A 16,544-nucleotide genomic window follows, 5' to 3' on the forward strand; every position below is an offset into this window, starting at 1 on the left:
CCAGTATAAAATAAGTAACTTCGGTGCCTGAGGAAGATATTGAACAGCAGAATTTCCGGCTTTCAGTCCAAGAAACTTGAAAACTAGACACATGAACTGCTTTAAAAAACAACCAATGGGGGGGGCAGCTAGGTGGCACAGTGGATAGAACACCGGCCCTGGAGTCAGGAGTACCTGAGTTCAAATCCGGCCTCAGACACTTAACACTTACTAGCTGTGTGACCCTGGGCAAGTCACTTAACCCCAATTGCCTCACTAAAAAAACAAAACTAAAAAAAAAAAATTAATAAATAAAAAACAACCAATGGGGCAGCTAGGTGGCGCAGTGGATAGAGCACTGGCCCTGGAGTCAGGAGTACCTGAGTTCAAATCCAGCCTCAGACACTTAACACTTACTAGCTGTGACCCTGGGCAAGTCACTTAACCCCAATTGCCTCACTAAAAAAAAAAAAAATTGCACAACTAAGATTATACTACTCAATAAATATATCCCTATATAGAGTTAAAATTTTTCTCACAACCTTGGAACTGCCCAACAATATATCAATGGGTCTTAAATGGCATAAAGAATGACAGTCTCCATAATGTGAACAAAGCAGCACTTCAAAAAGAACTGAAGGCTTTGACCAGTGCTTTCTCCAATTCAACAGGAACGTGTAGGTTTTCTGGATGGACTTCTATTGTTCTTGTTATACCAGTCTTCATGGTTCTCATACAGACCCTTAGCTATTTGATGAATCTTTACTTCGTAATATACATGAGATAAAGATACACACAAGAGCTGGAGATGGCACCTCTCTTAGCCACCATTTTTTTTTTACTTTGATAAGGCAAAATAAAAGGACCTCAAGATATTGGTTCTACAGTTATGACTGCACATGCCATGAATATAAATTCATCTAATTCAAGTAAAAACAGGTCATTTTTCTGGGACCTGAGGATAGCGTGCATACAGTAACATATCACCACAGTTGTGAGGTCCTGTAAAATGCCATCGGGAGGGACACTCAAGGTAAAAGACCACAAGAATTTAAGGCAATCCATTAGTTAAAATGGTGCCAATTAAGACCCTATCCTTCAGTGCATGCTCCATCTCCCTTTCTTCAATCTTCAGAGATACCTGGGAAAAAAAAAAGATTCCTTGTAAAACTCACAAAAGCAAAGACAGTAACAAGGGATGTAGTAGTAGTACATGTTATTCCTCAAAGTGAGATTTCTGCCATGTTAAGCTTTTCTCAAAGGAGGAAGGCAGACCATTAGCCCTGCTTCCCTTGATTTCCCATGGTGACTTCTGCCTGATGCCTCCCCCGCTTCAATTCCCAATCATCACAGATAAGATCTAACACCTAAACAAACCTATACACAAAACTGTGGGTTTTAAATTGTAACTTAAGCAAAATATAAGAGTCACAAAGCTTTCTTAGAAACAGCAACTAGGACCATCAGCAACAAAGACATAGCTCTCTAGAGAAAAATGGTACCTTTGTGAGTCGGGTTTCTTTGCTTTTCTTCAATCCTAAAATGCCCCTGGTCTCTAAAAGCCCTGAAAGTGACAAGCACTCTGACTGGTCCACTGCTGCCACCTGCTGTTTTCGACAGACTTTGCTATAGGCTTCATATAACTGGGAGGAAAGGAAAAAAAAAATTCTGCTTAAAAGTCATGTCTCTTGACTATTCACAACAATACAACGATCCAAGACAATCCCAAAGGACTACTGATGAAACATACTATCCAGCTCCAAAGAAAGGACTGATATTGATGGAACAGACTGAAACACACTATTTTTCACTTTCTTTCATTTTTTCTTTTAATCAAGTTTTCTTCTACAAAATGACAAATAATGGTAATGTCTTACATAATTATATATGTATAACCCATATCTGATTGCTGCCTCAGGGAGAGGGGAGGGAGGGAAAGAGGGATAAAAATTAGAACCCCAAACTACAAATAAAAATGTTTATTATTAAAAAAAAAAAGTCATGTCTCAATAACCTAAAAGTTTGTGTAGAGTCATGCAGAGAAAGCACTGTGCACAAAATAGGATAAAAAAGACGGACAGCTCAAGTCCTCCAATGGTTCTCAGGTACTGGAAAAAAGGATTAAAAATGGAGAAAAGAACATTGAGCAACTCTCTTCCTTAAATCTCCAGGAGAAATAAGGTCAGCTAGCTTCAAGCTACAGTTGGACATAAGTTATCTGCATAAAAATCAACAGATTATTTATCCAAATACTCTTTGTGAGCAATAACCCACTTTAGATTTACGTGTACTAGGAAGATCCTATCCCATTCAAAACTAGTTCTAAACCCCTATCTACAGAATAACTAGAAAGTAATCCCCACCTCACCCTCCCCACACCAACTTTATTTCAGCCTTTCTAATTTACCTTCCCCAGGGTGACCTCTTTGGCTTTCAGCTGTCTGGTCAAGAGCAACAGAGAACAAACTAGAATCTTCTGTTGGAGAGGAAAGGAATCCTGAGCTCCTTCTTGGCTCAAGGCTATTCTGCTGCCGTAAGTATCTGAGATGACCTGGGATATATGAATAAGACCAACCCGCTTGGGAACTGGAGACTGGAATGATGACATAGCAGATTTACCTGAAAAGTAAATTATTTAGTTAAAATTCAACAAACATTTAAGAGCCTATTACGTGCCAAAGACAAAACAAAAAACAAAAAACTCCACACACACCTACACTAAATCCCTGCCCTCAAGGAGCTTACAGAGGGTGGAAATAAAAATATGTATGATTTATACAGCTAAGTAAATACAAAGGAACCTCAGGAGAGAGGGGAACTAGGAAAGGGAATACACTCTAGACATAAGGGACCAGCAGTGCAAAGGCATGGAGATATGGGATAGCATGTTGACTTCAGGAGAACAACTAGTGGGCCAGTTTGGCTGTAATGTAAAGAGAAAAATAGGAAAGGTAGTTTAGGATCTAGATTGTGGAGAATGTCGAGGGCGAGGGATTCAAATGCCAGACTGAGAAATTTGTGTTATATCCTAGAGGTAATAGAATGCTATTAAAGATTTTTTTGAGTAGGAAAATCACATAGTCAGGAATATTAATTTAGCAGCTATGTGGAGCATTAAGAGAAGGGAAGAGACTAAAAGAAAGGAGATCAATTAAGAAGATATTACAATAGTCCAGGTAGGAGGTGATAAAGGCTTAAACTGCCTTTGTAGGAGTAGTGGCCTTGTGAGTAGAGAGGAGACAGATTCAAAGAATGTGGAGGCAGAACTGACAAGATTAGGCAACTGACTAAATATGGGGAATGAAAGAGAGGAAGAAGTCAAGGATGACTAAGAATGTGAATCTAGATAACTGGGAGGATGTTGGTATCCTCAATAGGAAGAGCAAAGTTCAAAGACAGGATGAGCTTTGAGGAAAATGTAATAATATAATAAAGACAGTTGGACTAATTAAATTTGAAATGCTAACGGCAGATCCAGGCGAAGATATCCAGTTGGCAATATGAGACCCGAGTTCAAGGTAATGATTAGGGCTGAATATATAGACTTGCAAATCATCTGCATAAAGATGAACTGATGAAATGAGATGAAAAGAAGAAGAATTAGATGATGTTCCAGAAATGGAAACTGGACTAGTTAAATAGGGAGGATAAAAACTATGAAGGATGTATGGAGAAAGGTACCTAAGACATCATGGTCTCTATTCTCTCAGTGAAATAGGAGGCAAGATTCTTAAATGAGAGGGATGGGAGGGATGGCATAGGAGGCCTAAAGAAAGCCAATGTGAAAAAAGGTCAAGAATCGTAAAGGAAATAATGAAAAAAAAAAGGGTAGGGAAAGGACCTGGAAATATCACATGTAAGATTTTGAAAAGCCACTGTAGAGTTTAGGAAAGGAAATCAATCAAGGAATTGGTGTTTAGCAATAAAGGCCCCAAATTAGCAAACAAACTTGTAGAAGACTTTGTTGTATTTTTACAGTACTTTCCCCAGAAGTATGTGAAGTATGGTGACGACCCCAGGGTTGGGGTGTGACTGAGGATAGGTCAAGAGGGCGAGGGATTCAAAGGCAGAAGACTTTTGAAATTGAATATAGTCCACCCAAGTCAAGAATATGAGACCACAGCAGACAGAACTGATAGACTAGAACAAGGAAAAGTGGAGGGTGTAGAAATGACAGTCCTATGAGATGGGTAGGTTATTTTTTGTTTGATTTATTTACTTATTTATTTTGGTGAGGCAATTGGGGTTAAGGGACTTGCCAGGGTCACACAGCTAGTAAGTGTTAAGTGTCTAAGGCCGGATTTGAACTCAGGTACTCCTGACTCCAGGGCCGGTGCTCTATCCACTGCGCCATCTAGCTGCCCCGATGGGTAGGAGGTTAAAAGATTTCACACCTGGATCATGTAAATAGCAGTTATGGTATGATCAAAGATATGGTTGAGCAAAAATGGAGGTCATAAGAATTGAGGAGGTAGAATGGGAGGCCAGGATACTTGAGAGGACATTGATGTGTAAATACTGAAATCTACTAGTATGAAGGCAGAAGCTAGACTATGAGATAGATACTAACACTTTGAGAAAGAAGACAGAATGAGTTGGAGGTCAGTACCACAACATGGATCTGGACAATAAAATACAGACAGCTGGAGTATACCCTCAAAGAAACTGCTGAGTGCTGGTGGCAGAGGAGGATAATTTTTAAAAAGATTTAACATATGGTGGTAGGTTACAACCATCGTGATCCAAGTAGATGTAGACAATGATAGGGCAGAGGTTTCACTATCCAGCTTAAGATCACAAAATGAGAGACAAAACATTCTGAGTGGTAAGAGACTGAAAAATGTCCCGACTGTGACAGAAGCCACCCTTTTAGGCACAGCAGTGTGAAATCCAGTCCTGAGGACATCACTGAATGCCAGAGGAACAAAGCTAGCTGAAGAGGGGGAAGGACTGATCAGAGAACTGGCTAATAGAGGAAAGGAGCAATTGCTCAGGAAAAGAATTCCTGAGGCAAAGGTAGTCAGTCTATTTGAGAGTAAGGAATGGTGTGAGTTCTTGCTCAGATGAATATTGGACTTGTCCTCAGTATTTGGAAATGATTAAGTAGGTGAATGTGAATGGCAAAGCTAATCACATTCCCACTTTCCATCTTGATTTACTTCCCCAAGATGACCACAATGAAGAAATAATTATGAAAACATTACTCTCTTTCCTGCTAGATGTCCTCATCTTAAAACTTGAGTTTGTATAGAGAAATTATCAAGAAACTGCTTCAGAACCATGGCAGCTGAGGGGATCTAGCCCTTCTGTATTTAGCTATGAGACAGGAGAGATCTGTTCTGTAACAGGCTTAACCTGAAATCATTCAACCAAGAGGATTCTCTTCACTTTTTCCTCAAGCTGCTTCTAATTCATTATAGCAATTGGGATGGTAAGGACCTAGCTCAGGGCAGGTGATAGAAATAAAGATCACATTCCAAACGGAACTATTGGAAATACAATTTCACAGTTACTAAAGGCCACAAAAAAGGAACCAGGAGACCAAAACCTACCCCTACCAGTGGTTATTGTGCTCTTTAGAATTAGCTCTTCTCACAGATTCATATACAAAATGAAAATTTTCCCAAAGCAAGAAAATAAAGAGAGAAGAAGAAAGGTAATGTAAATTAATGTTTAAAATATACATATGACCGAATGAGTACTAAAAAAAAAGGGGGGGTGGGGGGCAGCTAGATGGCGCAGTGGATAGAGAACTGGCCCTGGATTCAGGAGTACCTGAGTTCAAATCTGGCCTCAGACACTTAACACTTACTAGCTGTGTGACCCTGGGCAAGTCACTTAACCCCAATTGCCCCACCAAAAAAAAAAAAAAAGGGAAGACAATAAGTAATTACAAGGGAACAAATGAATAGTTTGGGCCAAGGGATCAACAACCACTTTTGCTCTAAGCACCATTAGTGTCCTGGGGGGGCCACTGTCAAACCCAAAGAGACAATCAATGAAGAAAAAAAGTAGAAAACTTGCAAAGAGAAAAAAATGTATGAAATGATATATGTAGATATAGTAGGATGTTGTAGAATACCAAGCCCCTCAGGTGACACTTTGTGGCACTAGTGTTACCCTATATTGCTTACAGCTAGCCCTGAAACTAAGTTTAACAGAAACATTTCAAAAATATTATCTATTTCCCCTTATTCCCAAGCAAAACTAATTTTTCTAAAAGTGATGAGTACAAAAGGAAAACAGAAGAAAAAGAAACAAATAACTCAGATTGTTCTCCTGACACAGATTAACGACTTCAGAAACAAGGAATTGTGGTTTGTAGCCACTCCTTACTTCATTTCTGTCTCAGAAAGAAGGGAATGAAGGAGTCAGAAAGGCATTCTGTATTATGATTTTAGTAATGATTTGCTCTAGTCCTCATTTTGCTGGGCTAATCTACTCACTGCACTCTCACCCTACTGGACTTATTTAGCTTGAGTTATCCTAAGGTAAATTTACTTCCCTTTCTAACTTTCTACCCCCCTCCAGAGTTACTGGCCTTTGCTCTCACACCTACACTAAGATACAAAATGTGCTCAGCTAAAGCCCACAGAAAAGCAGAGCTGACCATATTGTCTGCCGTTTTCATTTCCAGAGTTTTGGAAGGCTATCCTAAGCATTTATGTAATACCCTGGGGAACTTACTTCCAGTAATGCATGAAATATAGTACTGGCAGGCAAAACTGCAATCTCACACACACACACACACACACACACACACACACACACACACGGTATATTTCAATTTGCACATCACACCCTCCCTCCCACCTTCAGAAAAGTCAAGCTTTCAGTTAAGAAGAAGACAGTAGGGAAGATAAGCCACTTACATTCAGACAGTGGTTTGAGGACAGTCTGGTTTCTGACATCTGACTCTACAATTTCAACAGCTCTCCTGTAGGATAGATATTTCTAAAATTAATTTTTGCTGAGCCAAACCAACCACCACCAAATGTTTGAAAGTGAACCCTTAACTGAAAACAATGGATTTTATACAATTAAAAACAAAAACTGGGTTATGTTTCAGCTAACAGAGTCTTCACTAACTTGAAATAATTCAAGTACCAGGGAATGAGATACTTCACCACTACGCAGTTTCCTTAAATGGCTGCCAAGTAGGTCACCATACTGGAGGACAATGAACCAACACTGGTGTTTCAGAAGCAAGTCAAAATGGGGAGAAAAGCAGCACTTCGTTACTGCCCAAACCCTACAACCTCTACCCAGGAAGTCTGCTGACTAGGGGAGATGTTCAGATTCAGGATCATGCAATTTAGTACTAGGAGGGGCTTACTATTCCAATGCTCTCTCCAAAGTACTTTGACCACAGGAAGCCATAAGGCAGACCTGTATCTCCTGCATGGCAGTGGGGGAGCCTGGACCAGTGGGCCAGCTCAGCAAGTATCATTTTAATGGACCCAGTGTCCCTACTGGGAAGGAAGTAATTTCATCAGCCAGCACAGAGGATTTCCCCGGCAGGAGGGAATGGGGGATGGGAGGAGAGGGAAAGTGGTCTAGGGCACAAGTGTGGGAGAACACAAACTGGAGGAAAGGGGTCCTCACAAAATCGAGTGAAGAAAAAAAAGTCTAAAGGCAAAGATGGTTCAGGTCCATAAATAAACCTGCTTGAGACCAGCTAATGGAAAAGTAAACTGGAGTCTTTTTTAATACAAATGTAATTAACCAATCTATAATCACCACAGGGAGTGCCAGCAACATCTCATTTGTTTCTCCCTCTGTAGGTAATGGACTGATAATGTTTCAGACATTAACACGGTCGAAATGCAGAGCTCCCCACTGAGAAACAAGTCCTCCTTTCCGAGCATAAAAAGCAGCAGAATGGAGCCTCTTAAGTCACATTCACTTGAGTTACAAGAGACAATTAACAGCATTTTTTTCTTTTTTTAATAAAAGCGGCTAACAGCGCTATAAATTACCTGCAAACATCTAGTGCTTTGCGAGCATCTCCTGACACAGCAGAGATTTTTCTAGCACAGAACTGAATTGCAGCATTGTCCAGGACCTGATCACTAGATACCTTTATTAAATAAGACAAAGCACAAATCAGGGTCATCTCCCAATTCTGGGCCCCAGTTACACAAATATTTTCACATCGAAATCTCAAACTGACAGGTCTCCCAGTGCATTCTATGAAATATTTTTCTGGTCAAAAGAAAGTTTCCAGAGAGCCGGTTTTCACGTGTTTAACTGTTTTTCTGAGAGAAAGAATATAAAGTTTCATGAAATGAAAATAACAAAACAAAACATCCTTTTAAATGAGAAAGGTTCCCACAGGTTCAATTTGTTTTTAAGCTATGAGTATAAGTGAAAAATCTGACTGAATCCAGTTTCCCCTCTCACTCATGAGCTCTTCTCACCATAACCCAGAGCAAAATTTTAGAAAGTAAAATATTCAAACAACTTTTAAAAGATGCCCCTAGTTTTTGTTACCCCTCAAGTACTCTGAACTTTTGTCAGGAAAACAATTTGCAAGAGACTGCTGCTTACCTGCTTAAGTCGGTCCTGTAAGATGGTGGCTATCTGCTCTTTTGTGTAAGGTGGGAAGTTCACCAGCTGTGGCCTGCACTTTGCTCTAGCTTGAAGTCTAGGTAAGATTCTATCAGTAAGATCCAGGGAATTAGCAATACCTGCAGAAGTTGTTAATGGCACCAGTTAGCTAAGTAGTCACTTCAGTGAAAATCCAGACCTCTGGAAAGTCTCAAGTTTTTATGCTAAATGCCATTTACTCTCCCAATCAAGTACCCCAAGCGACAATTTCCCACTTGGTCCCTTCTACTCATTGGGCAAAATAGGGATTTCATCACCCTAAAGGAAATCATTTGCAGGCTAAGGGAAAAAGATTACTGACATTCAGTTATTTGCACTACTGGAAAGATCATGTAATCCCCCAAATAATTTATATGTTATCTTTTGGAATGCAGTGTTACATATAACTTTTTTTTAGTGAGGCAATTGGGGTTAAGTGACTTGCCCAGGGTCACATAGCTAGTAAGTGTTAAGTGTCTGAGGGTCCTCCTGACTCCAGGGCTGGTGCTCTATCCACTGCGCCACCTAGCTGCCTCTACATATAATTTTTATGCAGATTTAGCTCCCGATCATAGCTAGCTTAAGCTAACATCAGTATTAATTGCCTTCTCCAAGCACCATCTGGCAAGACAGGAGCAGGAAACTTAGAAAAAAAGTAGAAGATAGAGGGCTCTACCTCTTGGAATACTTATCTTCCTCTAAAGTTCAAATCAGATGCTATCTACTCTGTAAAGCCTGCCTTGATTCTCTCAGTTTTATGTGGCCTCTTTCTCTTCTACCTTGTTTTTGCTTTTCTGGATACATACTGCACCTCTTTCCCCACCTAAAATGTAACATATTTGAGGGAAGGGACTCCCCTGCTCTTTGTCTTTATCCTCCAGTGCCCAGCAGTATTAGTGTTTGATTATATATAAGAAATTAATGGTAGAGAACTCACAAATTCTTAAATTGAAAGCTAACAGACAATGAGGACTAACCAATCAACACCAGTCGGGAATCTCTCAGCCAAGGCCATTCAAATAGTGTGTACAACACATCCTGTCCTTTGCTGTCCAACTGATCCATCTCATCCAACACCAATAAGCTACACATAAAAAGAAATTAGTGTCTATGTTAATCTTTTAACAGAAACTTTGAATTGAGGCAAATCTCAAGCTTTCTGCATCCATTCAAGGCTAAACTATTTGGAGGAGCTTACAATGCCCTTCAATCCAGTCACTGAAGTAAAATATGTTTTCCTCCCAAGAATCAGCAAGATCTAGATGCTCTAAAGTAATTTAAATGCTTTTTGGGGGGAGGTAATCAGGGTTAAGTGACCTGTCCAGGGTCACACAACTACTAAATGTCTGAGGCTGAATTCAAACTCAGGTCCTCCTGACTCCAGGACTGGTGTTCTACCCACTGTGCCACCTAGTGGCTCCAATTTTAATGATTCTTGAAATTACTTACAGATTACATATATATTTACTTATATACCACTCATATAACTACTTATATATCCCACTTACAGAAATCACACATACATACATCTCCTACTTATAGAAGTAGACATTGCATTTTATTTTTCTCTTCCTTCCTCCTTCAGCTCCTAGCCCCAAGTTATTTTTTGTTAAATGCATGAATGAATCACTTATGAGGAAAAGAGATTTATAATTATAAGACTGTCATTATCATTCACTCAGACTTGGACACCATTCAAAGCTGAGCAACAATAACCAGAATAGTACCCTTCATGGAACACTAGGATGTGGGTGTGCAGAGAGATTTCCAGATTTATAACAGAACAACCCAAACCCAGGTGAAACTTACATCATGGGGACCTTCTCTGAAGTCATATGCTTTTCCAATTTCCTCATCAAGTCCTTCCCAGATGACTTGGATACGCTTTCCTGACAGATCTCCTGAGCAATAGCTGGGAATACAGCCTGGGATGTCCTCAAGGACATGCAATTCAGCATTACAATTTTAATGTCTTTTAGTTCTTCCTAGAAGTATACAAACACAGGAGAATATCTTTAACATTAACTAGAGAATCAATGGAACCCAAAAAAATATCTGAGGTTTCAACAACACTCAAGATAAAGAGAAATTTGATGCCCTCTATTCATTTCTACTCCCTTAATCTTCAAAGTTCAAATAAGGTGATTACAAGGTATTGATGACTTTGGCATGAAGGTCATACCTTAAGACCCACTAAATACCTTGAGGTCCTGCAGAATTCGGTTTAAGCATGCTGTTTTGCCAGTTCCAGGAGCACCAGAAACATAAAGGCTCCCAGCTTTTTTTCCACAGATATGTTCCTTTAGGAAATGCCTGATGACATCCATCTCCTTCTCCCTGGCAGGCAGCCTATCTGGGACAGCTGTATTCAGGACCAGCTTTGCTTGTTGGTAACAAGTGCCTATTCCAGACATAAAGGGACAATTAGACACAACAGAAGGTGACTGAGAAGACCCACTGGGTTTTATTCAGAGAAAGTCATAAGCCTTGTTTATGAGGCTGCACTAACAGCTGTCATATAGACACTAACCTTCTTGCTTGAATAGGCCAACACACACAAATTTTTTCTCTGGTGGGCAGCTGTGCTCGGAATTCCTTGATCTCCCTTGACCCTTCTGAACTGGAGAGAGTTCCTTGTCCTGATGGACTACCACTAGATCTCTTTTGCTAGAACTGATTTCCAGCTGACTGTCAAAAAGGAGTCCACACTTCTTAGAGGTAAGTGAAAGAACAGGACCATTTTCTTTCCTACTCCGTTTTGAAGGTGAACAGGTGAGCACATGGGGAGTGTTGCACAGATTGTCATCTCCTGAAACATATTAGGGCCAAAATTCATTATGAAATCCAACAGTTATTAAGCCCTTCTTATATATCGTGAATATAAATAATGAAAAGATTAAAGAGGAAAAGAACCCATATGTACAAAAATATTTGTAGCAGTATTTATAGTGGAAAAGAATTGGAAACTATGGGGTGCATGCCCATCAATTTGCTGAAGTTATGATATGTGAATATAATGGAATACTATTGTGCTGTAAATCATGAAGAAGACCATTTCAGAGAAAAGTGGAAAGAATTTGTATCAACTGATGAAAAGTGATGTGAGTAGAACCAGAACATTTATTAAATAGCAACAATATTATAAAGACAAACAACTTGGAATATGGAATTCAGATCAACCCAATGACCAACCACAGTTCCAGGGGACACATGATGAAACATGCTGGCCACCTCCTAATAGGGAAGTGATGGACTCAGAATGTAGGCTGAGAAATTTTTTTTAACATGGCCAGTGCCAGAATTCTTTTCCTTGACTATACATGTTTGTAACTAGGGTTTTGTTCTTCTTGTTTTCTCAAGGACAAGGGAATATAGAGAAGATGGGAGGGAGAAAAGGCAGATCTGCATTTGAAAATAAAATATAATTTCAAAGAAGGAATAAAAACAGTTACAGAAGAGCCTAAATTCCACTAGGGAACAGAACATTTACACAGAAAAGTAAATAAAAAATAATCTGATAAGGAAGAATGCATTAATAATTAGAGGAATCAGGGTCTGCACAAAAAGTGGTACCTGAAGTGAGGTAACCTAAGAAAGCTAAAGGTTCTAAAAGATGGAAGTAATGAAGTAGTGGGAAATGGCTTTGCAAAGGCATAGAGATAAGAAGTAGAATGCTGAGTTTTGAAAACAACTAGTTGGCTAGTTTAATTGGAATGCATGATGAAGAATATCACATGATAACTCTGGAAGGTAGGATGGAGCCAGATTGTGTTGGATTTCAAATGCTAGGCTGGGAGATTTGTATTTTATCCTAGAGGCAATAGGGAATTACTTGCAGTGAATGGCAAATGGACCCCCAAAGCAATTTAAGAGATGTTCTGCCATCTGGTCCAACCCAGCAAGAGATGAATTTTCCACTTCATTGTCAGGACTTGTTAAAAAGCAGACTCAAAATCCATGGGAAAAAATGAGAAATCACTTCTTGGAAAACAGATTGCCTACCTCACCCTAAAGCTAAAAATGCTTTTAAGCAAGCAACTACCTGTCACAACCTGGTCCACCAGATGGCGCCAGTTCATCATCTTGATTTAATATGAGCACCAGAAAAGGTTAGATGAAGTATAAAAAAGTTGGTGAGGAGGGCTATTCTTTTTTTTTGGTGAGGCAATTGGGGTTAAGTGACTTGCCCAGGGTCACACAGCTAGTAAGTGTTAAGTGTCTGAGGCTGGATCCGAACTCAGGTCCTCCTGACTCCAGGGCCAGTGCTCTATCCACTGAGCTACCTAGCTGCCCCTAGGAGGGCTATTCTAAAAGAAGTGTGTTCCTTGGAAAGAATCTACTTGTTCTTTTCTGTAATAATAATGGCTCATTATCATAAGGTCATTTAAAAGTAAAAATTAACCCCAAGACCTAGTGAAATACTAGGGAACTAGAAGTCGAAGTTCAAGTATTACATCCAATTAAAAAATTATACAATAATACTGTAAGACTTGAGAACTCTGATCATCTAAACAACCCCACCATCATTCCAGAAGACTCATGATGAAACAATCTACTCAATTCTGGACAGGTGACTGGCCAACCCATACAATCAAGACAAACATTTTTAGACAAGGGCAATGAATGCTTCACTACACTCATGTATTACCAGGGCTTTGTTTTTCTTTCTTTTTCAATTATTCACTACACTCATGTATTACCAGGGCTTTGTTTTTCTTTCTTTTTCAATTGGATAGGAAAAGCTGGACAGGGAGAAGGTAAGCTATGGTTAATTGGAAAAAAAAATTCTAATAAAATCTGGTTTGGAACATGACCTCTAAAAATAACTCCTGGCAGTTTGCAGTTAAGGGAAAATTCGGCTGATTTTTGGAAATTGCTGCAAAAAACCTGGAGGTGAAAAAGTCGCGCAGAAAATTGTAAGTCATAGAGCTGCGTCTATAATTACCTAGCCGTTTCCTGGGACTGAGAGGCAGGATTTTAACATTGGTGGACGATCTGATATCTCCACGGTTTTTTCCTCGGTCTGATGTCTTGGCTACTTTCTTCTTTGGAAAGTCAATGGTGGCCTGAGATTTGGATCTGGTATTGGGCATGATGGCAATACACTCAGGGCTAGAAAATAAGCAGATTTAACAACTCAAGAAACATTTCTTTTTTTCCTTTTTTCGGGTCAATGAGGGTTAAGTGACTTGCCCAGGGTCACACAGCTAGTGTCGTGTCTAAGGCTGAATTTGAACTCAGGGCCGATGCTTTATCCACTGCGCCACCCAGGTGTCCCCTCAACAAACATTTAATAAGTGCCTGGAAGTAAGACAATGTGGATGCAAAGACAAAAAGGGGAAAAAGGGGTCTTTGCTTTCAAGGAGCCTGTGTTTTACTGGGGTAGTGGTTCTGAAAGTGCAGTCCTCAGGAAAGCCCTAGGGATCACCCGGTCAAAACTACTTTCGTAAAAATTCTAATACTTTTAACTTCTAATAGGGTGAATAACCACAGACATAAGCCATGTAAATAAATGTTAGTAAGAACAGCAGGAGTCAGCGGAAGGCTCTCTACCTCACACACGCACACAGACGCTCCCCACCCCCCGCCCGCCATCAGGGCTCATCACCCATACTCCTAGGCGCGCCGGCTCTTCCCTCGGCCTCAGCCCGCGCCCCTTCCCCACCACAACTATCCTCCTCCCGGCTGCCCCCATGCCTGGACTGGCACCCGAGCTGTACTCGCCCTTCGCCCTCTCCGGCTCCTAGCCTCCTCACCTCAATTCACCCAAGTTCAGCTCAAGTCAGCTGCTCGAGCCACACAGCACCGCAGTGTTTTCCACAGCTCGCGCCAATTCCCCTCAGCTGAGAGATTCCCGTTTCCCGCCGGAGAGGGACCGCACCGCTGATTGGCTGGCATCCTGAAGCGGGAGGGGAAAGGCTGCCCCGCTCTCCCGCTCGCTTCCCCTCCTCCATTGGCCCTTGAACCAATAGAAAAGCCCCAAGTCTCTGGCGCGCCAAGAGGCCGCATCCCCTGGGAGTGGACCACATCAACATCCGGCTTCTGAGCGGAAAGTCATGAACATAGCGGGGTTGGTAGGCTACGGCAGCCGAGAAGGGGCCGCAAAGGTCCCTGGGAATTGTAGTCTAGCTACGACTAACACACAACCCATCTCACCCGCTAAAGTTTACTCACGATTCGTTTTTTAAGTATTAAAGGATTTTCCCTTCAAGCAAATAGTACCCCAAACTGCGGGCATCCCAGAATAGTACGACACATGAGAGAATGCGTACTTAAGATTTCAGTTTATCTTTTCTACTGCAAAATCGCAAACTCTTCCCCCGCGAAACCATAGGTTCTTAAGCAAAAGGTCTTCTCTCGGCCTAAGGTCAGTAATAGAGGGAGGGATACGGCTGGGTTTTCAGAAGTGTACCCCAGGATTCCCTTGAGATTCTGGATTAGGAAAGCGGTCAAGTCCCTTTCCCTCCCCCCCCCACCCCAAGGGCAATTCGGGTTAAGTGACTTGCCCAGGGTCACACAGCTAGTGTCAAGTGTCTGAGGCAGAATTTGAACTCAGGTACTCCTGAATCCAGGGCCGGTGCTTTATCCACTGGCCACCTAGCGGCCCCCTTTCCCTTTTTAGGAAAATTCAGTTTTCCTAATTAACAAAAACCAGGGGAGAGACTTCAACATCAATCTATGCCAAACATCAGGATGGTTTGGCTACTACTTAATTAGCCTTTTCTTCCATAAGGTATTAAGCCTGTGATGGGTACAAATGAGCATTACCGAGATGCACAGGCCAACTCTGGAACACCCAAAGAGCATCCCAGACAGAAACATGGGTTCCAATATGACCAAAACCCAGGGGCAGGTGGTGTTAATCATTAACAAGCTTATTTAATCAGCTTGATCTTTTAACCCTTCATTTCTAATGAGAGTGTTGAAAACTGTCACAAGGAATCCAGATTGAAACCTTCAACTGATTGTGGCTAGTAGTGGGAGGATAAAGAAAATAAGATAAGCACCCGCCCTGGAGTCAGGAGTACCTGAGTTCAAATCCGGCCTCAGACACTTAACACTTACTGTGTGACCCTGGGCAAGTCACTTAACCCCAATTGCCTCTCTAAAAAAAAAGAAAGAAAAGAAAAGATATAGATCTCAATAAGAGCAGGTGAAGAACCAAGGGTTCCCTACCTGGTTTTACTTGTGCGTCCTCCCAAGAAGGTACACATTTACTTTTGTTTTGAGTGAGGCAATTGGGGTTAAGTGACTTGCCCAGGGTCACACAGCTATTAAGTGTTAAGTGTCTGAGGCCAGATTTGAACTCAGGTCCTCCTGACTCCAGGGCCAGTGCTCTATCCACTGCACCACCTAGCTGCCCCCCCTCTAAACTTTTGCTGAGTAATATGATATGGCAAGGTTGTGTTTAAGCCAGCTTTCTAAACGAGTTGTTGGGCATGTGAATGTAGCTCAACTAGGGGTCAAATGGAGGAATCACGGGCCAATTAATGTGTAAATGAAGTCCTCTGCAAATGTTTAAAGGATCACCATAGAAATATGCCTGATTTTTTTTTGAGTTTTGAGTTCCAAATTCTCTCTCTCTCATTCCCTCCCTTCCCTCCCCCTCATTGCAAGCAAATCAGTATAGGTTATACATGTGCAATTATGTAAAACATTACCATATTAGTCATTTTACCTAAAAAGACTCAAGCAAAAAAAAAAAGCACAAAATAGCATGCTTCAGTCTGTGTTCAATCAGTATGTTCTTTCTCTGGACCTGATTCTTAAAACACCCCAATGCTTCTACCTCTGGACCTCAAACCTAGGACAGGCACAGATGTGAGACAATCCAAATTGATCCAATGATCTACTAAAAAAAAAGGTATTCCTCCATAACTTTCCTCTGGGGAAGACAGACAGAAAATAGTGTGTTCAGTTCTCCAAATTTCTTCCTGAGAGTTACTGAGAAACCAAACCCTTCCCCAAAGCCAGGC

The 16,544-nt window shown here is 40.9% G+C and overlaps 1 protein-coding gene across 1 annotated transcript; it reads right to left on the minus strand.

Moving 5' to 3' along the window:
- Positions 1–384: 384 nt before the first annotated feature.
- Positions 385–14,562, minus strand: CDC6 (cell division cycle 6). The gene is made up of 12 exons (XM_044005499.1): positions 14,325–14,562; positions 13,514–13,680; positions 11,099–11,377; positions 10,770–10,969; positions 10,378–10,553; positions 9,546–9,652; positions 8,530–8,669; positions 7,959–8,059; positions 6,852–6,916; positions 2,387–2,598; positions 1,482–1,622; positions 385–1,120 (listed from the first exon to the last, which is right to left on the minus strand). Exons 2-12 carry the CDS (start codon positions 13,659–13,661, stop codon positions 1,031–1,033), a joined length of 1,659 nt encoding a protein of 552 aa, XP_043861434.1. The 5' UTR covers positions 13,662–13,680; positions 14,325–14,562; the 3' UTR covers positions 385–1,030.
- Positions 14,563–16,544: the final 1,982 nt, after the last annotated feature.

The sequence above is a fragment of the Dromiciops gliroides genome, chromosome 4, assembly GCF_019393635.1.
Source record: "Dromiciops gliroides isolate mDroGli1 chromosome 4, mDroGli1.pri, whole genome shotgun sequence".
Classification (NCBI taxonomy): domain Eukaryota; kingdom Metazoa; phylum Chordata; class Mammalia; order Microbiotheria; family Microbiotheriidae; genus Dromiciops; species Dromiciops gliroides.